Source organism: Poecilia reticulata, linkage group LG3 (assembly GCF_000633615.1).
Source record: "Poecilia reticulata strain Guanapo linkage group LG3, Guppy_female_1.0+MT, whole genome shotgun sequence".
NCBI classification, from domain to species: domain Eukaryota; kingdom Metazoa; phylum Chordata; class Actinopteri; order Cyprinodontiformes; family Poeciliidae; genus Poecilia; species Poecilia reticulata.
In genome coordinates, this window is record NC_024333.1 from 9,100,999 (window position 1) to 9,125,053 (window position 24,055).

The window sequence follows — 24,055 nt, forward strand, 5'->3', positions numbered from 1 at the left end:
ATATACATATATTCAAATGATTAAAAAAAATGTGGAAGGATTTAAACTGGCACCAAAAGCAAACTGTTTCATACAGAACTTCCTGTTCTGGGTTGAACCTGAAAAAGAAACTAAAACGTGCTGTTATGACGTTTCCGTCGCCTGCGATGGTTTTGTTATGCCAGAAGGACCAACTACAGTCAGTCCATGCGGATATGAACCACCGTCCCAGCTTCAGTCACTGCTTTCAGATCAAACTGTCTCCTTCTCTCACCGCCATTCCCTCCGCTCGTCTCTGCTGAGGATCTCCTCCACTGCGTCGTCTCTGTCATGGACCTCACTCCGGCCGCCGCTTCTCCCCGTTATTCTACCGGCATAAAATAATCAGACCCTGAGGTTTCTGTCTAGTAAAATCCCTTAGAAACACATCAGCACTCAGGGCTTCGGAGAAGGAAACACTTCCGGCGCATGAATATGTCGTTGCAAGAGGCGAGTGCAGCCATAGTGCAGCTATGGGAACATGAAGTGATGCTGCCACCTGCTGATCGGAAGGTATATTCGTCAGTAATGAAGAGGCGGGGAAAAAAGAGCAATTTATGCCTTTTGAACTGCTTTTACACAGTGCAAGGGGTTTTCACTTTTTTTTTTCAAACAGTATTTTCCTTCATTTCTGTTTTGGAGAGGTCAGTAGGATTAGGTGGAGAGTATCAGCCTTTAGATTCTCAGTCGGACTCTGATCTGGACGTTTGACCAAAACACACAAATGTGCTTTTATCTAAACAATTTAATTGTTCCTCTGGCTGTGTTTGTGCTGCTGGAAGGTGAACCTCCAAACTAGTTTCTTATATCTTCTAACATGTTACTCTGAAGAGGTTTCTGGCCCTAATAAAGAAAGTTGTCCACACAGTATGATGCTGCCTCCACGGTGTTTCACAGTGGGGATTGTGTGTTTCAGTTGATGCACCTGTGCTAGTTTTCTACTCCACATAACTTTGTGAATGTATAGATCAAGCGTTCAGCTTAGGTTTATCTCGCAGAACACATTGCTGTGTCTGCTGTGTCATGACTTGCAGTCAACTGCTAAAAAGACTTCTAGGACTTTTGCAAACCATGAACTATTTTACTTTTGCACAGCATAATAGAGAATGTTTTTTTTTGTTTATTCTTGTGAAAGACACCAAGTTTAGCTACAGATGGAAAATGTAGCTCGCTACTGTTTGCATTGTTTAATCTGATGATACTGTACAACAGGTTTGCATTAATAATGCATCAGAGATCAAGAACAAGTTTATTTTAAACAATTTGAAGTGAAACTAGAACTTTTGAATCACTAGTTGCACAGAAAATATTTTATGAGTCTGGACGTTTGCATATTTTACTTTAAAGAGATACAGTGTAGTAATTTTCAATATTGTTTCTCAAAATTCTACTAAGAACTTTTTTTTCTGGGACTTTTAATCAATGTAATAGGCACAATCTGGTCCTACATGATAAAGTAATGCACTACTTTGTAAAATCACAAATTACCTGATTAAATTCATTTCATAGAAAGATAACAATTGGTTTTTGATCAAAAGCAGACCTGTAGAATCAATAAACCATTTAAACAGAACCTGACTGGAGACAGGAAGTAGTTTGAATGATCTCAAAAGCAACACATTATGTCCAAATGGATTACAAAGTCATTGACATCTATCATGTAACAAGACTGTTTCTCAGGCCTTGGAAATGAACCAAAGTGAGAGTTTTTATCCACATATAGACAAAAAACATCAAACAGTCTCAGGAGTGGCCTTCCTACCAAAATCTTTCCATAAGGAAGTCCGAGGAAAAGTTCAAAGACCTAAAACAGTTCTGACAAAAAGGAATTGTTATATGTATATATATGTTGTTGTTTTTTTCAAGTCCCATCTCATATACAGTATGCCTAAAACTTTGGAGAACATATTTTGTAGACTGAAAAGACAAACATGGAACTTTTGGAAGATTTACATCTTGTTATATCTAGTGTAAAATAAACACAGCAGCAAAGAAAAGAAGAGTTCATAAGTATACGAATAATAATTCATTATAGCGAAATGCTCTGATTGAATCCATGTGTTTAGTATTTTTGAAATTTACTGTAACAACGTGATGCTGGTCAGATTATATTTCTAATTGTGTTTGCAATAAGTCAAAAACAAGAACCAGCTAACAGAAAACATTTTCAAGATTTAAATGTGTTAAAAAGTAACTGTGACCCTTAATAGCGAGTCAAAACACCTTATTTACGCCACAATGCAATCTTATCTAATCAAAGAAATTGGAAGGTTCACATCTTTCTCGAAACCGCATGCATTGATCACCTTCGGCCACCGTACCAGCAGCAGAGTCAGTTTCTAAATAACAACACTGCGGCAGTTTTGTTTCAGTGGGTCGCTCCTCATCGGACCGCGTTGTTATCAGCCTGTTTTGTGGCTTGATAGACACTCCGATGTTTGTACAGTTTCTGTCCCACTCCTGACTCCCACTGTGACATTTCGTCCTGACCATGGAGTATCTTCTGCAGGTGAAAATCGGAGCTTTGGTCGGCTTGTTGCTCCTGACGCTTCTGTTTGGATTCATCCCTGCTAAAGTCAGATGGTTCAGAGACACAAACGGAACAGGTGTGTGCTCTATATTTTTATTTGAATGTGCTGTTTTAACTGTTTATTTGTGTTTGGTGAGGAAAGCTTAATTAAAATATATATCGGAGGTTTTAAGAAGACATTGCTCTCATATCTCAGCTTATCACCGCTCCTAATGCCTTAAAAACACATTTTATTGTTATTCATTTACTCTTTTTTTTTCCACAACGCTAGCGCCGATAGGCAAAACGGAGGGTATTATTTATTTCCAGAATCTCAACTTTTTATTGCTATTTATATGTATCAGCTGGAAAAGAGGTGAACCTTAAATTGAAAGAAATTTGAATGAAATTCCGTGGGTGGGGGAAACGCTCCACCTATGATGAATCATTGCGCTCATCCTGGAAAGCGATTCATTTTGTGTCACATGTTTTGACTTCCGCCTCGTGCTGCAAAGGTAATCGGCCACTGATAAGTTTATTTCGTCTCACAGAGGATGTGTTTGATTCAGAGATTAAAGAGCAGAGAGAAGGCAATAAACAGAACGAGAATCGACCTTTGAAATTGCTCAATCAAAAAAACAATCAGCACCTCTTGCTGGCGTTTTTCAGTGGTAATGATTTAATGGGTTTGGTATTGATAAAAACTATCTTAGTCCTCCATCTTCCTTATCTCAGCTCTGGCAGGAATCACCTGATGAGGAAGAAGCCTGGAGCTCAGACCCTCCTCGTCACATGATTACATTTTATTTGTTGCTAAAGACACACAAAGTCTGTCAGGATGGCGAACCTTCTCATATGGAAGTGAAAGTATCATTTCTCTCCATTACATCCGTGTGTGATGAAACACTTCAGTCATCTGGACCTCTGCTGGTGGCTATGATCACATGATACTCAGAAGTTCATTAGGTATTTTCTTTTTGGGATTAAACTTAAAAAAAATTTAATTTAATTGCCAACTGTCTGTTTAAAACTGCACACAGTACATCTATGCAAAAAAACGATAGATCATGACAAACACTTTTAACCTTTTCCTGCCAATTAACGTCAAATTGATTACGTACAATTCAGCCAAGCAGCAAACAAATCGGCTTGAGGATTAAAGACTGAAAGAATCTGCTCTGCCTTGGTGTTCATCTTGTCACAATGATATATATTTTTAATTTAGTTGCAGCATTTGCTTCATTTTATTTACCGTTTTATTTTTTGGGATAACCAACTAGTCAACTCAAATCCTCACTCAGCCAGCTGCCCTTCCAGCACTAAAACAGATCAGTAGGCAAATTGGGGCGAAGTGCCTCGCCCTAGGGCACTTTGACAAGTCGTGGACGAAGCTGGAATTGAACTCACCACCTTCTGATTGCAAGACAACTGAGCCATAATGTTGGTTGGTTTAATCAAACATGACAATATTGATTCTAAATGACTGTGTGTGATATCACTGCTGCTGTGCATTCGCCGAATAAAGGCACAAACATACTTTTTTGTTTTAGCTTAGTTAGGATCACCAGAATTATTTCTATTGTACTTTTGAATTTGAGGAAAGTAACAAAAAACTAAAAATAAAATCACTGATCAATGGGTCTTGCTAAGTTTTCTGGCATTTACCAAATAGGTATAATTTTGGTAATTATAGCAAAGTTAAAACAAGAAAAGCTTAGTCTGATTTAACTTCAGACACCGAGAAGCAAAATGCATATGTGTCTTTTTATTCAGTGTATGTAAATATTTGGTTTCAACTCTACGTTACTACTTCTATCAACCAACCAGACTGTTTTAATGTTGTCTGTTTCAACTCCATGTGATTTTAACGTGGAACCGTTGCACCGCTGTCTTCTCCAGGACTCTCTCCCAAAATAAAAAAAATAATAGTTTGAATGGTATGAACATGTATGCATCCAGCTTATTGAACTCTTTTTTTCTAATACATATCAACACTTAAAAAAAAAAAAAAAAATATATATATATATATATATATATATATATATAGAAAGGAAACGATTTATCGTGGTCTATTTTTTGNATATATATATATATATATATATATATATATAGAAAGGAAACGATTTATCGTGGTCTATTTTTTGTTTTATTTTTTTTAATTTACACACCTAACCGCCATTTTTTAATAACAGTTGCACATGTGACACTATTTCATGTCCACTATAGGACAGCATACACCTTTCAGATTTCTGTTGTCTTGTTCAATCCTCAAACTTACGAGACGTCGTCTTTGGATTCGCAGAGGTCCACCGGACGGTTCTGAGCCTCATCAGCTGTTTTGCCGGCGGCGTTTTCCTGGCAGCATGTTTGCTCGACATCATCCCGGATTACCTGTCTGACATCAGCGCAGAGATGGATGCTCAGAAGTTGGAGGTGCGTCCCAGTTAAACCAGGACCACGAGTAACAATTATTTCAAATTTTTACCCTTATGTATATTTACTGTTACAGTTTCAAATGCTAGATCCAGAACTTTACAAAACCAGTAAATATGTGTCTATTTTATAAGGTGAGTGAACACTTTAGTATGTAAAAGGACTGAATAAACAAAAGAAGCCAAAGGGCCAAAGCGTTGATGTAATCGTTAGGTTTTTTTTTTTGTTTTTTTGTCATTATTAACCGAGCTGTTGTTGCAAAAACAGTTTTGCCTGACTTCACCAGCGTGACCCTCTGTCTGACCTCTGATATTCAACAGACCAGCTTCCCCCTGCCAGAGTTCATCATGGCCGCGGGTTTCTTCACGGTCCTCATCCTGGAGAAAATGGTCCTGAGCTTCCGTCAGTCGAGAGGAGCTCACCACGGCGAGAGGGCACCGCTGCTGTCAGAGAACGGCCACAGCCACAGCGGGGCCGTGACGGCGCCCGACCTGGAGAGCAGCGGCCACCACGTCCACGTCGACTTCCAGGCTCACTCCCCTTTTCGCTCCTTCATGCTTTTCCTCTCCCTCTCGCTCCATTCGGTTTTTGAGGGGCTCGCTATCGGCCTGCAGAGCACTGACTCTAAGGTGAGAAGACGGAGAGGGATCTTCTTGATCCTCTTAAGGTGTTGTGTTGCTATGTATTGCTTTCTGTTTACAGCATTACAGAGCTTTACTTTTGTTGTTAGGAAAAAAAAGTCAAGTTTGGAATCACATCTACAGAAAAGTGAGATATATTTAGTGGAAACTTTTAGTTTAAAGCTTCAGAACGCACTGAAAGGCAATAGATCGCAGTGACATGACAAGACTGGAATTGTCTGAATACTCAGGTTTTAGTTTGTGTGGTTAACCAGAGCCGGCCCAAGGCAATACAAACTAACCCACTGCTTAGGGTCCCCAGACCATCAGTGGCCTCCCATAACTGCTGGAATTTAAACTTAGACCACAGATCTTTTTTTATATATATATATATATATATATATAAGAATCAGAACATTATTAAGTTTGACTTTTATGGTTTCAGCAGCAATAAATTAAAAGATTTAGATTTTTTTAAAGAATTTGTAGAGTTTATTTTGTATCAGGTTAACCTTTTCTTTCTATTTGAGCCTCGGTTTGCCCATAATCGCATCTCTGAAAATAATAATCAATTATCCCTGACTGCTGTAAGCTCCGCCCCCTTTCCTAGATTCCACCACATTTGTGGGTAGTGTTAGTGTTGAAGTCCTGAACATGACCACAGGACCCGAATCCAGTTCTGCTCAAGGCCATATATGTCCTTGGGCTGGCCCTGCTGATAAGCTACCAAACTGAAGCATTGTTTTTATTACTGCTTTCCTCTATTAAATTAATCACTGAACATAAAAAAGCAATTCATCACAATATGTGTGTTGTGATGTAGTCCTCCTATTTTTTTTACTTACTCTTCAAAATGGGGAAAAGCCAAAATTGAGAACATGTCACTGAAGGGAAGCAATAAGTTGGAAAATTAACACAAGGAAACTCGCCTTCACTTGCCCAAATCTCGACTCAGAACAATAGTTCCTGCCGACATAGTTTGTAAAGAGGACGCTTGAATTAATGGCATTGCGAAATCTTTAAGGTACTTGGAGATTTTGAAAAAAACATGGTGGGCTCTACCACAAATTTGAAAATAGGTCTTCATCAGGTCTTAAATCATAAAATGGTTTACAACATGTGACTAAATCATCAGATAAATTGTTCACCTCCTCTGATGGCCAGTGTCTGATTCTTATGTAGTGTGTGAGCTGAAGAGAAAACCAGCGGAAAGATCCCAGGACTCTGGACAATCTAGAGAGATAACATTAAGAGGACTGGTCAAAGATCCCCTTCTCTGTATGCTCACCCCTTGTGAAATGTTAAAGGTGAAGACGAAATGTTGCCCTTTCGGTCAAAGGAGGTTTGTACAGAGCATCGACAGCAATGGGGTCAATAATTGTGCCAACAATTAGTTGAAAGCTGAACACAGAAGTTTTATTCTCACTGAAAATGTTAAGTTAAAGGTTAGATTTTTTGGGGGGGAATTTTCTAGTGTGAGTTTATAAAGCATGCATTTATTTTAGGTTGTTTTTTTTTTACACGTCTGCAATGTGTATTTAGTTGCATAAATGAACAAAGCGTCATGTGTGTACCAGAGGAGCCGCTTGGTAACCGGTGTTGGTTAGTTTTCCATCTCTTGCCTGTTGCTCATACTATTCCAGTTGTGCTGATCTGAAAAATATGTGCAGATAAAAATTTCAGACTTCATTGCTCACTTTGCAGTTGAAACCAGATATTTACACTGAATAAAAATACATAAACACATTTGTATCTCACCATCTGAAGTTAAATCAGACCAAACTTTTCTTGTTCTAGCTTATAGTGAGACTAAAATTGTTTCTGTTTGCTAAATTCCAGAAAATATGTTGAGAACTGTTTTTAGATTTTCTTTTTGTGTAACTTAACTCAAATTCAAAAGCGGACATGTATTTGGTCGGTGTCGGGGATAGCTGTTTTTTTTTTTTACCTGTGTGACTTGGCTGTGGATGTGTTTGTGCTTCTTTTGTTCCCTTCTTTAAATTCGTGCATAATCAAAATCACACTGTGTCTCTTCACCTGTTGTTTTGTGGAAGCTAAAAGTCTTTGAATGACTGCTCTACCTCTGTGCTGTGAAAACAAAAGGCTTTGTACTCAAGAGTCCAGAAGATTCTGCAAGTTGTTGGTAAAATTTAGACATTTGAGTCTGGAAAATGTGCCGCTTTCCATGAGTTTTTGTCACAACTCTGTTCGGCCGTTCTTGATACATCTGCGTGTTTCTTCCCCCGCTCTCCTCCAATGTCGCCTTCAGGTGTTAGCCATCATCATTCTCGCAATTTGTACATAGGTGCTGAGAAGTGCGGAGGGCTCTGTGTTTACAACTTAACTGCGGAGGAAACACTTTGTGCCAAAGTGCCTTCCAGGGTTTCCATCACATTACAAGAATCCCTAACCGTTTTGCTTAAGCTCACCACTGATGCAAAAGATGCAGAAATGACCAGAACTTTTCTTGGGTTTTGCAGGTGATGGAGATTTGCATCGCCATTCTGGTCCACAAGAGCATCATAGTGTTCAGCCTGTCCGTGAAGCTGGTCCAGAGCGCCGTTCAGCCGTTTTGGATCGCCGCGTACATCGGCGTGTTCGCCCTGATGTCACCCTTGGGCATCGGCATCGGCATCAGCGTGATGGAGGCGCGGCTGGCAGCCGGCGCTCTGATCCAGGCCATCCTGGAGGGGCTCGCCGCAGGGACCTTCATCTACATCACCTTCATGGAGATCCTGCCGCACGAGCTCAACTCGGCCGGGAACCAGGTGCTCAAGGTGTTCTTCATCCTGCTGGGCTTCACCATCATGGCCGCCCTGACGTTCCTCGGCTGAGCTGAGCGTCTGTGGGGAGGGGAGGGGGGTGCGAGCTCCTGCGCGTTGTGCCTCCGACTCCCGGTTTCCACAAGCCCGTTGGTCACTTTATCACAGAGACTCGGCATTTTTTAACAAATTTCGCCGCTCTGTTACACTGAACTCTGGACATTTTTAAGATGTAATGACTTTTCCGGTCTTATTGCGATAAATGTACTGTTGGGATTGTTTATGGTGGAGGAAATCAGATGATGTTTATACGTTGTTTTAAGATGATTTTATGTGCAGAGAAACCACTTGCATGCCTGCAATAAAGAGAACACAGGTAGGTTTATTGCTTTTCTGTTTGTTTTTAAGGCTTCAGACGTGCATCAAATCGACTCTTTTGCAATGTTAAAAAAGCAGCTGGAAACAAAGGACAGAGATGTAATGAATCAAGCATCTCAGTGATTCTCCATACAGTATGTGAAATGTTTACATTTTATTTCTAAGTCAAAGAGGAAGTTTGACGGCTCCCAGTTCGAACTACTGCACTGTTGTTGTTTTTCTTTAAGTTACACTCCTTGTTTTTGGGTCACTCTCCGCCTTAAACATTTCCTCCAAATGCAAGCCTTTTATGACTTTTACCAAACCTTATCATTTTTGCACTGACTGTTTTTCTTAATACACAGAAAAACCTGCTTAAAAAGTGAGTTTCCATTTTTGCAAGACTAGACGAGCTTTAAATATTTGCAGATCACGATGTGAAGCCTTAAAGTTGAACAATACTTGTTTACTGACTGAGAAGTAAAAGTCCCAAGCGACAATCTGTCACCATATTTCCTATTTTAGTTTGTCATGTGTCTGTTTCATCATTGTGGTGAATGTGCAGACAGAAATCTGTCAGCAGAAATGTTGATGCCACCTAAAACTGCAGACTATTAACTTTTTACTTTTTATTTTTTTTACTTATTACATTTCAAATAAATGTGTCCACAGTTTTCACTCCTGCTATTTTTTTTTACCAAGTATCAATTTTGACTCATCTTTTGCTTTGTAGTGTGGAAACACTACAAAGCAAAAGTTTGTTTGTTAAAAACAAAGACTGTGTATGACTGCCTGTTTAACTGAGATTGTGCCTTATCGTTATTCATCTTTTTATGGATTTATAACCCTGATCAAAGTAAAGAGATTATGACACTAAAAGTGGTATGAAGTGTATTTTTTTCATACTTTAGTTGTTATATTTCACTAATATTAATATAGTTTTGACTTGGTTTGGAAGTCTTCGATGAAAGTACAGTTTGATTTACCTGCAGATTTTTATTTTAAGGTTTGAATGGATCGGTTTGGTCAACTAAATGATTACTTCAGCCACCAGGTGGGGCTGTTGCTTCTCTGACTGAATTTCTTTCCTCTCAAGAAAAACGCATCATATATACCTGACTGAATTATGTCAATTATTATGACTGGTTTGCACATTCAGCTTCTAATAAGTTTATTGACCTTTTATGTTTTTAAAGCAGTTTGTAAACATTCAACGATATAAACAGCACATACAGTGAAAAGAAAAAAAATCTGATCTACTTGGACTTACTGGAAACATTTTTTGTTATTCTTTCAACCACAAATGGGACCAAATAGGAACTCATTTTTTATTGATTTATCAACACAAAAGCTCTTTAAAGATAAAAACCTTGATAGAGCGTAAACTCTATCAAGTAACAAAAAAAAAATCTACTTTAATTTATTCAGCATTCAGTGAGGGAAAGAATCCTATTTTAGGAAATAATTCATTTGTACAACAGCACCCCTTCCTGAAACACTTTGTACAAGGGCTGACACCACCCCCTTTACTTTACCAATAGAACTGCATGTTATCCTCACATTTCACAAGCTGTGAGCATACAGAGACCTAGATCTGTGACCATCCCTTTTCTCCTTATATCTGTATCTCTACAGACAGCCCAGAATCCTGAGGTTTCCCTTTACGCTTGCTTCAGCTTCCCCCTCAGGTTTTCCAGAGGAGGAACTAAGATGAAAGATGAGAAAATGGTTAGTTTTGTGTCTGGTGAACCATTTCTGTGTTAATTGAAACACATGTTCTGGACTTGCTGGAAAACATTGAACATCTAGTTGTTTTTTTTTAAGGGTTCATAATGCCATGCACTCCAAAACGGTTGCATGACAGAGAAATACAGTTCCAGTTAAAGACCCATTGGTGTTATGTAGAGTTGTTTTGCATGTTTATGTTTGGGACAGTAAGACAGAAATGTCAGTCATGTGCTACACAATATATACATATATATAGCACATTTCCAAAATTACATGCTTCAAAGAGCACAAAGTGCTTCTCAAGGTAGATGCCACTTTTTGCTCAGTGAGTTTTGAAGATTTAATTTACCTCCCTTTTCATCTTTAACAGTTTGATCAAAAATGAACATGGGTTTACTGCATCCACACAGGCCTGTGTGTGAGTCTTCAGATGATTTACTGGATAACATCCAGAAGATTCGTCATTCCAGGACCAGAGCTGTATCCCAGACGGGGAAAAAGTGTCTGATGTAGCATTTGGAGACCTTGTTAACCCCTGCTTGCTGCTGTGGGGTAATAGGAGGTCATCCATAAACATTCACTAATGAGGAATACTTCTAGGGGGACAAAAGCACAGTAAATGTGCCAGTTTGACAAGACAGAGTCCTCAGTGTGTAGAGCTGGACGATGGAGCGCTCAGCTGTGGTGGGGGGATAGGTGCTTCGTTTGTTTGTCCCGCTCATTAACCTCGTCTCAGTGACAGGACTTGATTGTATTCTCACATATTGCTCTCAGAACTGAAACACGTTGCTTCCTGTTAGTGTTGACATGTTGTGTCACATGCTGCTGTGCAGTGATTCTTGACAAGAGGGACAAAACAGGTCCTATGGATAAAGCACAAAATTTGAAAAAATATACACAAAATATATATCTTTTCAAATATCTGACTAAACTAACCTGGGTCATGTGAGCTCAACAATGTATATTTTCCTGGTGTTTGCTGAATATTTTTTTATTTTAAACTTTGTGGCTGGTGTCTTTAAAATCCCTTGTCCTGGAGCAGAACTCAATACATTATAATAGTTTAAAACAAACAAAGGAATACTAAGATAATATATTATGACAAATAAGTATTCAAATAAATAATTATAAAAATATCAATAAATTGAATTAAAATAATTTTTATATATTTTACAACTCGATTGAAATTTGACCCTAGTTTTTTGTCAACACTGTCAGACATAAAAAGAATGTAAAAAAAAAAATCTGGCATTATTGGGGGGCACCAGAACTTCTGAGGACCCCATGACCTCTTCCTTTCTCTTCCTTTGCTAAGAGGGCTAGTTAGCTCTGGTTAGCTTATGTTATTCTTTAGTTTTTTTCTTCTGTAATATTCCTAAGTTGTTTGTCACAACCATGATGTGTCAACACCATAACTGACAATTTACAAAATTTTGTGAAATAAAAGCTTAATTTTGGTATTCTGAAAAGATTTCATGGACCTGATGAACTACAATATGGTCTCCTTCAGAATAACATCATATAAATTGAGGTAGTTTGGCATTTTGTCAACTCCGTCAGTTTTTGTGACTCTTTCAGTGATAGTGTTGATAAATCTCACTTAAATGTGCAGTTAATTCATTTTAATGTATTTTACATAAATGGCATTACTTGACATGTATAAAGTTTTTCATTTTGTCACCACCTTCAGTTCTGCTTCAACTCCGTCAGATGGACTTTATGTTGTTTTTTGTTTTAAATAATATTTCTTTTGTTTCTTGAGAAGCATTTGTCTGTAAAACTGAGTAAAAATATCACTAATAGGGTATTTTAAAAAAATAATTTAATATTTATTTTTGTCAGACGGCGATGACAACGTTCTGGGTCAGGTCCATTAAAAATGTAATTTTTAAAACAATGTTGCAACTGGGAGCCTGCACCTTAGCATCTTTACATTTCCAAAACATTATTTGTCATATTTAAATACATAAGCTTGAGGAATAATTTTTTTTTTTTCGGGCAGGAGGTTTAAACCCATTTTATCCCTTTTCTCAAGAATCACTGTGTGGCAATCTTTATTGTGTTACTGCACATTATGTTATGAGAAGAGGCAAAAAAAAAACATCAAAGGAGACTGATGAAACTCATTTTAATGTAACACATTTCTTCATCTGTCTTTACTGAGATGAAAACTGGGAGCTAAATCTCAACAGAATGCGTCTTTACTAATGAAGAGATGCAATTTCACTTCAGGTTTAACTCTGTTCTAACTTTAATTAGGCTAAAAGCAGATTATCGTTTTCCAATCTTTTTAAAATACATTGATTTTAGCAGGTCCTGATTAATTTCAGTCATTTGCCTGTTCAATGGAGCAGAACATGTTGCACTGCGAAAACCCCAAAAGGCAAAGGTAACATGTTTTTGTTTTTCTCTTGACTTTAAAATTCATGCACAAATAGTTTTTTTGTTTTTGTTTGTGAGGAGCAGCTTTTTGTTCCTGAAGGGGAAAATGCAAAAATAAGTTACAATGTGCAAACTCTGATCAATTGTATTTGTCTATGATGTATTTCTGACTATAAAAAGACTATAAAAACAACCAACAGTAAGCTGAAAAACTGAGTCAGGGGATGAGGTGCGAGGACACCTAGTGGGCAAAACAAAAGTAGCAAGACAAATATAGAAGTTATGGACTGTACTTAGATACCCTAATACTTTTATGTTCTGGTTTGATGGGTTTAGACAAAAGACAAGGATATCATTCAAACTTACTGTAATATAAATAAAGGTTTGACCAAACTCCATGAAAATATTTCCCACAGTCATTCAAATTTGACTCAGAAATTGAATTTCTGGTAGCATGAATATTACAACAGCCAGTGAAAGTTATTTTCAGCTGAAAACAAAAAAAAATCTACAACAAACTAAAACTCCCAAAGTGAATCATTTTTAAAAATCTTTGTTGCCGCGGCAAAGCGGCTGATACTTCAGAGACCAGGGAGTCTGATGCTGTGCGATCATGGGAAAGTAATCCATAATCTGGGACAGAAAACAAGAGCTGCCCCCGTTCTCTCCCACCCATCTGAAAAGGACTGCAAGGAATGTGCACAGAAATGCTTTATGGGAAATTAAAAGCATGATTTCTGTATAGTGGGTCGTCGGGCCCAGAAGAGTTGAAACAGAACCAGGGCTTCACATCACATGTGCTGGCTGGCTTCCAGACTTACACGGTGGAGAGAAAAAAACACATTTTATATGACAATTAGGAGAAAGTGTTACAGTCAATGTATAAATCATAGTTGGGAAAAAAAACACTGTTGAACTAAACCAATGTGCTCAGTTGTGTAGACACATTCAATAAATCTGAATATTGCTGAAAAGTTTATTAATTTAAGTAAATGACGCACATTGCTTAATTATTTCTGTTAATTATGATCATTTGATGCTTAAAGTTAATTCCAATGTATGTCCATGACTATGTATAGGAGCTGTCTGGCTTGTATGGAAATGAGATTCTTCATCAGATTGTACCATCTTTGTAGACACTAGTGGTAGAAATTCAAATCATAACCCAGCATCTTCTCCTTCATGGGCTGCATCATATTGATTAGCTGTAATCTGTCCAGATTAATCCGTCTCTGAGTGGCGTTTCCAGGAACTCCCACCCCTCTGGCCGTCCTCTCCATGCTCCTGTCCTCTGCCACTCTCTGTGGGACTCCCATCCTGTCTGCACAAGGTAAGGCTGCTCAGATCTGTTTTTTTTTTTGTAAAACAACAGACTAAAACAGATCAGCAGATACAGACAAATGTTGAAACAGAGCTGTTTAGCGTTATTTATTGATAAAAAAATGTAAAAAAAAGAATACTTCTACACAAATTTAATGTTTGAAAAAGGCAGGCAGGACTTCTCCTAGGAAATAAGTATGTAAATTATTTGCAATTCATATTTGTTTGACGCTGGAGGTTGCAATATTTAAAAACTATAGAAATACGTGTAAAAGGAGAGACCCTGCAGAGCATTGTAAAGATCCTGGTTTCAACTGTACAGAATCACCTAAAATCAACATTCATAGCAACTTCTCAACATACATGTGTTTTTAAGATTACTTTAGTTATCTTTTATAAGCCTGAAACAACACAGGTGCCATCATAGTCGCAGTTGTATTTTATAATTGTTTACTCCTCTTTAAAAAAAATTAAAACATCCATTCATTCGCCAATGAATGGATGAAAAACATAATAGGGAAAAACATAATAAATTATGGATCTTTGTTCAAACTAAATTAGAGCCAAGACTAAAATTTCTGAATGAGTATCCGTGAAAGAAATGCTTTGTGCTGCCAAGTCATTCTAAAGTCTGTTGTTGAGTTAAAAACAATATCTAAGAAAACATTTTGCTTCATCTGTTTGTGTTGTCGTAGATTTTAGTCTTTGGTTCTGGGATGGATCAGTGTGGAGATTGATTTCTCTGTGACCAATTCTTTTATGTTTTTTAAAGAAAAGCTCCCGACTCTGTCTCTGCCGATTCTTCTTTTTTTTTTGCAGTGACAGTGTTGCCGCTGTGAGACGCTGCGACCATGGCTGCAGTAAGTTTAAATACCTTTCACACCTCAGTGCCACTGCTTGTCTTTACCGATCACCAGCCTCTGTTCAACACTTGAAAAGCATTTCTTTAGGAGCGTCTGTTGTGTGAAATGGAGCCCACAGATATTCTTCAACTCAGGGTGTTCTAGTTTGAGTAGTTGCTGTTGGATTTAATCCGAAGACGTTAATCTAAAGCAGCAGACTCTTGTTCGTGCAGACTGGTACTTTCCGTATGGTGTCCGAGGAGGAGCAGGCCATGAGGTCAAAGCTGGAGCACCTGACAGTGAAGGACCACGGGTCAGTGTTTGGACCGTGCCACAAACTTCCTGGCCACACTGTCCAAAAGGTAAAACACCTGAAGTGAGGCTGCTCATTTCTGTATTTAAAAATTACATTTTGGGTGTTTTTTTTGTTTTTTTTTTTTTTTTTAGGCAAAGGATGAGCTGCAAGAGACGAACGAAAGACGAGGGACATCCCTGAAAGATCTGCGGGTCATGATGAAGGAGAGGGCGTCAGAGGGAGACGACCTGGCCAAACTGGTGCTGGACCGCTTCGGGGACAAACCGGACTCGCTTCTGGTTCGCTTCCTCCGAGCACGAAAGTTTGACGTCACCAGAACACATGAGCTCATGAAGGGTGAGAGACAGAGACGGCAACAATCTGCTGGGTCATTCGCTGCAGTGGTTGAAAACAATAGCTATGGCTTTGATGGCTTTGTTTCTTCACTGTCTCACATTAAATCAAACTGAACTTATAAAATATAAAATAAAGAGAGACATTTTCAAGGCTTTCTTCAAAGTCAGAAGTTTGTGCACTCTTATATTATTATATCTCTAAAGATAAATGATTTTTGGAAACTTCTGACTGTATTTCACAGCATCGAAGTTAAATTAAGCCAAAACTGTACGCGCATCTTCCTTTTGTCAAAAATAAAATAAAATGAAAATCATTAAAGGAAAACATCGTGGACCTTAAAAATTCATGTTTATTTGTTTGAATTTCAGATATATCAAATCTAATATCTAATCCAGTGTGAAGATGGTGGCTGAAGCCATCTTAGCACATAGAAAGCAGCTCTGTGTGGACATGGGCTGAAAGAAGGAAGCCGTTTCTTTAAAACGACTAAATACAGTTTAGTCTTTTTAACCCTTTTATGTAGAAATGGGGTCCAACCGACCCCACACACATAAAACTTGTATCATATGACATAGTCCTCTATGTTTGCCTCAGTCCTCGCACGCACAAGGGTTAAAGGAATGGCTCAGGGGCAAAATTAAAAAATAAATAAAAAATTGAACTCGTGTTGTGTTTTTGCAGGTCTCAGGCTAGCATCCGGACTGCGAAACACAGAACAGGAAGTGTAATGTTGTGTCGGAGTTTTGGGACTATAGTGCACTTCACAAATTAGATGATGTTATGATAAACGATCATTTATGTGAAACGGCATCTAAAAAAAATAGCCAAAAAGTCAAAGGGTTAGTTCAGATTTTTAAAATATGAGGAACTGTGAGGCTAACTAGCCCTCTTAGCAAAGGAAGGGGTCATGGGGTCCTCAGAAGTTCTGGTGCCCCCCAATAATGCCTGATTTTTTTTTTTTTTTTTACATTCTTTTTATGTCTGACAGTGTTGACAAAAACTAGGGTCAAATTTCAATCGAGTTGTAAAATATATAAAAATTATTTTAATTCAATTTATTGAACTGTAAATCCATAGTGGAAAGACAGACAAATGTTTTGTTCTTTATCTGACTTTAGATACTTTATGCCGCTCAAACAGACCGTTGTTACATTTCCTGCTCTTTGATTCGGCTGAACACCATTTGCGTAAAGATACGCTGGTTGGAACTTCCGGTTGATTCACTCCTCAGACTCAGCAGTGCCCCCTAGTGCTGCAAAGAACAGAATAAACCCTTGGATTTTCCATCAGCTGTGCAGCAGCAGTGAAATATTTTCGAGTGCATTCCAGGTGTCAGTGCTCTCTAAAACTTGGGTCCAACTTCTGAATTTGAAGAAAGTAATAAACCAGCTAATTAGACTGAACTTTTCCATAAGTAAGAAAAGAAAAAAGGCTGTATCTCTCCATATACAGTGGATCTAAGTAACTGGATTCAGCTGTATACGCTTTAGTTCAGCTCCCGCATGTAACTTTCAAAAGCTCCAGTAATTAAGTCTATCTTTTGTTTCCTCGTTTTATGCATCTCTGAAACAGTGGGTCACATATTCATTAATTGGGAGCCTTTACATGCCTCTGAGTCTCCCCTGACAAAGCCCTCCTTTGTGTCCAAATTGGACAACAAGTTGATTCTACTTGTTGGCCCTCAGTGATATGCTGGGAACTGCGGCATGCCTGAGCTGAGCGGGAAATGTTGGAGATCGGACAAGATTATAAAGCAGAAGACACTTTGATTCGACAGGAGGGCGCCTTCTGGTTCAGATCCATGCACTTAAAAACACACCGTTGTGCAGTCCTTTCTATGATCACATTTTTTAAATGGAATTTTTATTTTAACCATAGGTTTTAAGACTTCAACCCCAAAACAACATGTAGAAATAAAAGAAACACAAAATCACATCGGTGAACAATTGGGGTTTGTTTGGATGAGAGCAAGATATAACCAGTGAGCTTTCTCTGTAGGGTTAGTGACCTAAACAAATAGATATCTGTTGATAATTTGTGTCTCAATACAAAAAAGTCTTGGTTATGAGATAGTATTGTTTTTGTGTCAGCACCAAAAGTAAAAAAAAAAAAAAGCATTTTTTTTTTTTCTGTTTTATTGTGCAAGTAGTGTTGGGGCTGCACACTATGAATTGCTGATTTATCACTATTGCAGGTTCTCCTTTCCATTTTGGGTTGAAACTAGTCATTTCTTCCCCCTGGAAGTCTTTGTGTATGACTTTTGAAGTAATCCATGCTCCATCTGCATTTGTGTGCCTTTGAAAATGCAGACAGAATGAAAGTCAATGGCGCAAAAAAAATGTAGAAAGGATGTATATTAGTTCAAAAGCCAAATAATAATAATAAAAATTATCGGCTTCAAGACTGTCAGAGTTTTATAAAAGATCATTTATTTAATAAATAAAAATAAAAAAAAACACATGAGGATCCAACAGGGGTAAAACCTTTGGACCGTACTTTCTGTGCTGGGTGTCTCCTCCAGGTTATGTGCGCTTCAGGAAGGATTATCCCGAGTTGTTTGAGAACCTCACCCCTGAGGCGGTCCGCAGCACCATCGAGGCTGGCTACCCAGTGGTTCTGCCCAGCAGAGACAAATATGGACGCGTGGTTCTGCTCTTCAACATTGACAGCTGGGACCTGGAGGAGATCACCTTTGACGAGGTGGCTGCAAAGACACACCTCCCTCTCACACAAACCTCCCTCAGGAACTCAGGAGCACGAAACAAATTCTTTTGCAATGTGTTGCAGGTGCTGAGAGCGTATTGCGTGATCCTGGAGAAGCTGCTTGAAAACGAGGAGACTCAGATCAATGGATTTGTCCTAATTGAGAACTTTAAAGGCTTCACCATGCAGCATGCCTCGGGAATAAAGACAGCAGAGCTTAAAAAGATGGTGGACATGCTGCAGGTCAGAACACAGGGGAAGAAATGACCCTAGAGCAAAAAAGTATCTCTTTTTATTCACATACTTCTAATTTATGTCTCTCTTTAACAATGAGGCCCTCTAGTGGAGAATTTAAGTATTACAAGAAGCAAGTAGCAAAAATAGTCTGAGTTCAAATTCCAAAATATTGGAAATAATAAAAAAGATGGTTTATACTAAATACTTACAGCCACACGCTGATTGACAACAACCTTTTGTTCCCAAGAAAAAAATAATAATCCCCCATAGTCCTTGAACATTTCATTCAAGATCTCTGCAAAGGTAGAAATCACATATCAGAGTGCAAATTTCTCATTTATTTACCAGAATGACATATTTAGCAGCTAAATAGGTATTTGTTTACAATCTGGTAGCAAATTACAAACACTTGTATCTTGTAAAATTCAACAATGCATCATAAGAGACTTTTTTTTTAACATTCCAACATTGAAGATATTTAGTCTCGCCAAATGTGGAACCAGAGAAAATGAGTATCTGCAGCATTATCACTTGGAATGAAACAAAATGAGTTGTATGAGTAAAATAAAGCAACATTCTCAAATATCAATTCACATATAAATAAATGTGGTGAAAATATGAGTATCAAATGAGAAACTAGATATGCAGGTTAGTTGTTTTTGGTGGATTTTCATGATTTAGTAACTTTTTAAATTTTTAAGTTCAATTTCATTTAAATTTACTGGAATAAATACATTTTGATTAGGCATTGACATTTGTCTTAGATGTAAGTTATTAGTAAATAACAGTGTTTACTTTTATTTGGGCATTTTATCCAAACCATCCTCAAAGTCTAGATTGCTCTTTGACTGCTACTGTCAGCCTTTAAAGGGTTGAAACCATCTTAGAGTTTGACCTGAGAGCTGTGTGTTAGCTGTCCACCTGCGTTGTGCGTTCCTCTGCAGGACTCCTTTCCTGCGCGCTTCAAGGCAGTCCATGTCATTCACCAGCCCTGGTACTTCACCACGACCTACAACGTGGTTAAACCCTTCATGAAGGCCAAGCTGCTGGAGAGGGTACGAACAAAGATACACACATCTGCTCTTTATTCAGCAGGTTTACGTAATTTGTTTAAGGATTATCTAATACTTCCCTTGATGCTCCACAGGTCTTTGTTCACGGTGAAGAGTTGGATGGCTACTTTAAAGAATTCGATGCAGACATCCTGCCGTCAGATTTCGATGGAAAAGCCCCAGTGGCCGACTATCAAAACATCGCGACCCAACTCTTTGGCTCCGAAGACACTGCTCTCTGAAAGAACATTCCCACGTTTTTTTGTACTGAAGCATATGAGAGTATAAAAGAAGCCGAGGTCAGTCTGCAGATAAGATTAATGTATAAATAGAGGGGAAATGACACCTAGTTATCATAGAGAATAATTCTTACATTTTGTTTATACTGCAAGGCACTGGTATTACTGTATGTTGTTGAGTGGGGCAAGGAAAGATATATGGTGGCATTATGATTGAAACAATCAGATAAATTTGGTTTGATATTGTTTGCCTTAAATGTCGGACGCAAAAGGCTAAACTTGCATAAAATTAATCCTGAGTGCAGAAGTTGTCGTCTCTCAGATTTTTGAGATTTAGATGGACTTTATGAGTATTATTCCTAATAACAAGGGAGTGGATTTGCCTTAGATCATTGTGGTGCCTTCAGAAAATGTCCATTTATCAGCAGCCATGTTTTCACTTAAGCAAACTTCTTTCTGTTTTTTTGTATTTTTTTGCAGAGCTGAAAAAAAATTGCTGTAAGACATGTCAGTAGTTCTGTAAAAGTTAACTTGTTTAAATCTGTTAACCTAGTATTTGAATGTAGCTATAAACCCAGTTTCCACCAAGAGTTTTTTCTTTGTTATTTTTGCCATTAACTATGTTTAGTCTAGCCTGACCCACATTAATGAGCCACTTTCCTTCCTCATGCGTTGCCTCAGGCTTAATTTCTACCACGAGTTTCTTGACTGGAACAACTTCTACTAACTGTATTAAATACAAAAATGCATGCATTTCTCCTAACGACCGCAAGTGAAATTTGAATGAGTTTAGTTTCCTGGAATTCAAAATCAAAGTCCTGGACTTTTTTTTTTTTATGCTCTTAGAAAAAAATATTTGTGAAGAAACTTAATACAGTGTTACTTTTTACAGAAGATAAACATAGCTCTCATTAGCACTGTGGTAAATTATACCATTCCACAATTAATTATATTGATCAGTAAATCAACTATTCAATTAATAAATCTGAAAATACCTTCTTCTTCAGTGAATGACCACTGCTTTATAAAAACCACATGGTTTAATTATTTCTCAGTCCTATGAGCCATTTTCCTCGGACTTTCAGAAACAATCCAAGTGTGATAGATCTCATTTTACACAATGTGTTGAAGAAACAAAATGAAAGGAGAATCTTTCTTCATTTGAGAAAATAATTTATTTAAGAACACAATGACCATGTTTCCTCACAATTAGATCACACACTCCACTGGTTTTCTTTAAAAAAAAAAAAAAATACCCAGTGTTGTCTTAGAGTACACCATGTTGTGTGACTGTGCAGGTCCCTTCAAGCTGTCACCACACTAAAACAAAAAATTTAAATTAAAGCTGTGTAATAATACCTGTATGTTCTTACCGATGTGTTTTAGGCCAAATTACTTTTTAATAAAGAAAGAAAGAAAAAGTGTTTAAAGGAATAAAATGAGCAACCATCATACAGCCTAGCGATTGTGTTTTTATATATTTAAAGCAATCGGGGGTAAATGATGTGTTTGCTTGCAAGTAAATATGAGCACAGAATCCTGACGCCTGAAGCACTGGCGTTAGGATAAATATCTCACATCAGAACTTTTTAGATCCCACAACGCATTACAAAATTACCCCAATGTGCATGGCATGTTTGGTTTAACAGTTTTCCCCCTTTTAAAATCTCAATAGTGTCAAAAAAAGAAAAAAAAAAACATCCCTGACTGGTTATTGCCATGATTGGTTTATATTACTGGTCCCTTCAAAAAAAGTCCATCTAATTAACTTTTTTTTTTTTTGTTCTTAAATTTTTGGTTATTGACGATCAGAGGTGTTGAAATGACACAGTATTCTCCCATTTACACACAACGCTAACTCTGCTGCATTTACCAAGCAAGTAACAAAAGAAAAAGACAAAATGGAAATACAAAACAAGAAAAATGATACACACAAAACAATCTAAATAATACATCCAAGCATTCAGTTTTGTGCAAAGTTGAAGAGAGAGGCCTTGAAAAGAACACCAAATGGCTTTTAGTGCAGAATCTGGGTTAGTGCTGGTGACGATCCTTCAGTGAGCCTGAAGAACCCCAAAATCACGTCTGTTTAGTAGGAAACGAGAGCTGTGGACAGGTGAAACCATGCAACAAGACTGTGGGTGGATGAGAAGACGATAGGTATGAAAGCCTGGGAGTTGTAGTTACATCTCCCTGACAGCAGATGGCAACAGTGCCATTAGAGGCGAAGAACAACTGATGGAGCTGCGTACACTAGTTTAGACAGAGTAAAAATATTGGAGATTTTTCTAGTTCAATATGTTCTGATTCTGGTCAATCTCTCTTTCAATTTTCTCCTCAGAGAAAGTTGGGTCTAATCATCATAGTGGGGAGATTACTATCTGGAATTTATAATATCTGTTCCAAATATATATACTTCGTGGAAATGTAGACTTCCAAATAAGCTTAGCGCTTAATCACAGCCGATTTTAGACTTGCAGATTAGAACAACAGTCTAGAACAATTGCTTTAATAGTCAGGACTATTAAAGCAATGAAGAGAAAAAAATAAACTACACACTGTCTAACAGAGAATTAAAAAGTCAAAGGCTCAAAATAAAAACTTTTTTTTATTTATTATATGCGTTATTCTAGCAGCTCAGTTAGTTTACCTGAGTAAATAAAATGAAGTTTGGCATGGAGCGGTTTTGATTCTTACAGCTTAACAAAAGGCACTGTTGTCATTCACGTCATCATTTCAAACCACCCATGTGTCTCGTCGTCACAGTGTTCAGCAGCAGCTTTTCAACCACTGGGTTCCCAGTCTGGATGAAGCGCTGACGGGAGCTTCCTGAGCCCTTACAACAAGGTTTGTATTAACTTTCAACAAAGTTCCTGGTTGTGACAGACAGATCCACAAGTCCCAGCACTTACAGTTTGATTTTGACATCATGCTGCGGCGCTTCCAACACTTTAAACACATTATGGTCGAAAGAAAAGATAAATAAATACAATAAGCTCTTAAATATCTTGGCTGAAAGAAAAAAAATACTCAAAAAGAACTGAAAGCTATTTTCCTTCTGACAAGCAGCCTCCTTCACCGGAATACACATACAGGACAATCACAATCTAATAAAGTAAAAGTTTGGTTCAGCTTGAGCATCTTTAGCCCTCCTACTCACCAAACCTCACAGCTCACAGAAGTACAAAAAAACAACAAAACTTCTGCACCGCATTGGATCAGTTTGTGTTTTTCTACATCGTTTGGTCGTGATCGGAGGAACGAACCCGACTGCTTTGCTTAACCTGCAGCTGATCAAAGGTAGGAGGAAGTAAGAGGGCTCAAGAAACGCTTTTTGGGGAACAAAGCGAGTCATGTAACCGCTTGTTATCATCCTTGCTCCCTTTAACTCTTCATATTTGTCAAAGGACAGCTAAACCGTTACTAAACGCAATAGTCACACATCCGCAAAACATCATGGGGCGTAAAGTGCACTGAAGTAAAGTGGTAGAATGTGCGTGAGGGAATGTGGGTTTCATCTCATCTTGTGGTTCACTCCCGGTCATGTTTGCAGAGAAAACGCTAAAGTTAGATTTTAAACAACATGAGCAGCTGGAGGTTGTTATGAGCTGTAAACAATGCAGAAAAATCCCAGGGTAATACTTCTTTTTTTTTTTCTACTGCGCAACAAACAATAGGTCATTGAGAAAAAACAACCAAGCAAAGGATAATTTGCGTAAAACAAAAAAGACCCTACATCCCATTGTTGATGACCAAGACACACGCAGATGTACTCTTAACATCTCCCAGCTTGACACAAACACACACACACACACACACAGACGCACTACAAATACAGCAGACTAGGCTCTATGGGCTTGGCGGTGATAAGCAGGGAGCTTCTTATGGGTGCAGTAAATAGGCACCGGCAGTCGCACTGACCTTACTTTCTACGACTTCTTGTGTGCTTGTTTCTCATTGGTTAAAAAAAAAACGTCCTACTACACTGCAAAAAGTCCCCTTTCAAAAACAAGAAAAAAAAGTACAAAAATAGGGTATAATTTTCTTAAAATAAGAAAAATTATCTGCCAACAGAACAAGAAAATTTATCTTGTCAAGATTTTCTAAAACAAGAAAAAATATCTTACCAAGATAAACCTACAATATCTTAAAATTAGTGTATTTTTACTTAAAACAAGCCAATTTTACTTATACGAGTAAG

General features: G+C 37.9%; 3 protein-coding genes across 3 annotated transcripts in view; 2 read left to right on the plus strand and 1 right to left on the minus strand.

The window, feature by feature from the left end:
* The window catches only part of tmem208 (transmembrane protein 208), a 4,240-nt gene extending 3,752 nt beyond the window's left edge, over positions 1-488 (minus strand). Inside the window, exon 1 of the mRNA XM_008404623.2 lies at positions 254-488. Coding sequence (XP_008402845.1) covers positions 254-259 — 6 coding nt within the window. The 5' untranslated portion in view covers positions 260-488. The remainder of the gene's footprint in view (positions 1-253) is intronic.
* A 1,860-nt stretch (positions 489-2,348) lies between these two features.
* On the plus strand, positions 2,349-8,721 carry slc39a1 (solute carrier family 39 member 1). The gene is made up of 4 exons (XM_008404622.2): positions 2,349-2,624; positions 4,830-4,960; positions 5,281-5,589; positions 8,061-8,721. Exons 1-4 carry the CDS (start codon positions 2,510-2,512, stop codon positions 8,412-8,414), a joined length of 909 nt encoding a protein of 302 aa, XP_008402844.1. The 5' UTR covers positions 2,349-2,509; the 3' UTR covers positions 8,415-8,721.
* Positions 8,722-14,055: 5,334 nt separating this feature from the next.
* rlbp1a (retinaldehyde binding protein 1a) lies at positions 14,056-22,879 on the plus strand. Its single transcript, XM_008404621.2, has 8 exons — positions 14,056-14,139; positions 14,949-14,989; positions 15,205-15,333; positions 15,419-15,623; positions 18,145-18,323; positions 18,411-18,569; positions 19,508-19,618; positions 19,711-22,879. Exons 2-8 carry the CDS (start codon positions 14,981-14,983, stop codon positions 19,855-19,857), a joined length of 939 nt encoding a protein of 312 aa, XP_008402843.1. The 5' UTR covers positions 14,056-14,139; positions 14,949-14,980; the 3' UTR covers positions 19,858-22,879.
* Positions 22,880-24,055: the final 1,176 nt, after the last annotated feature.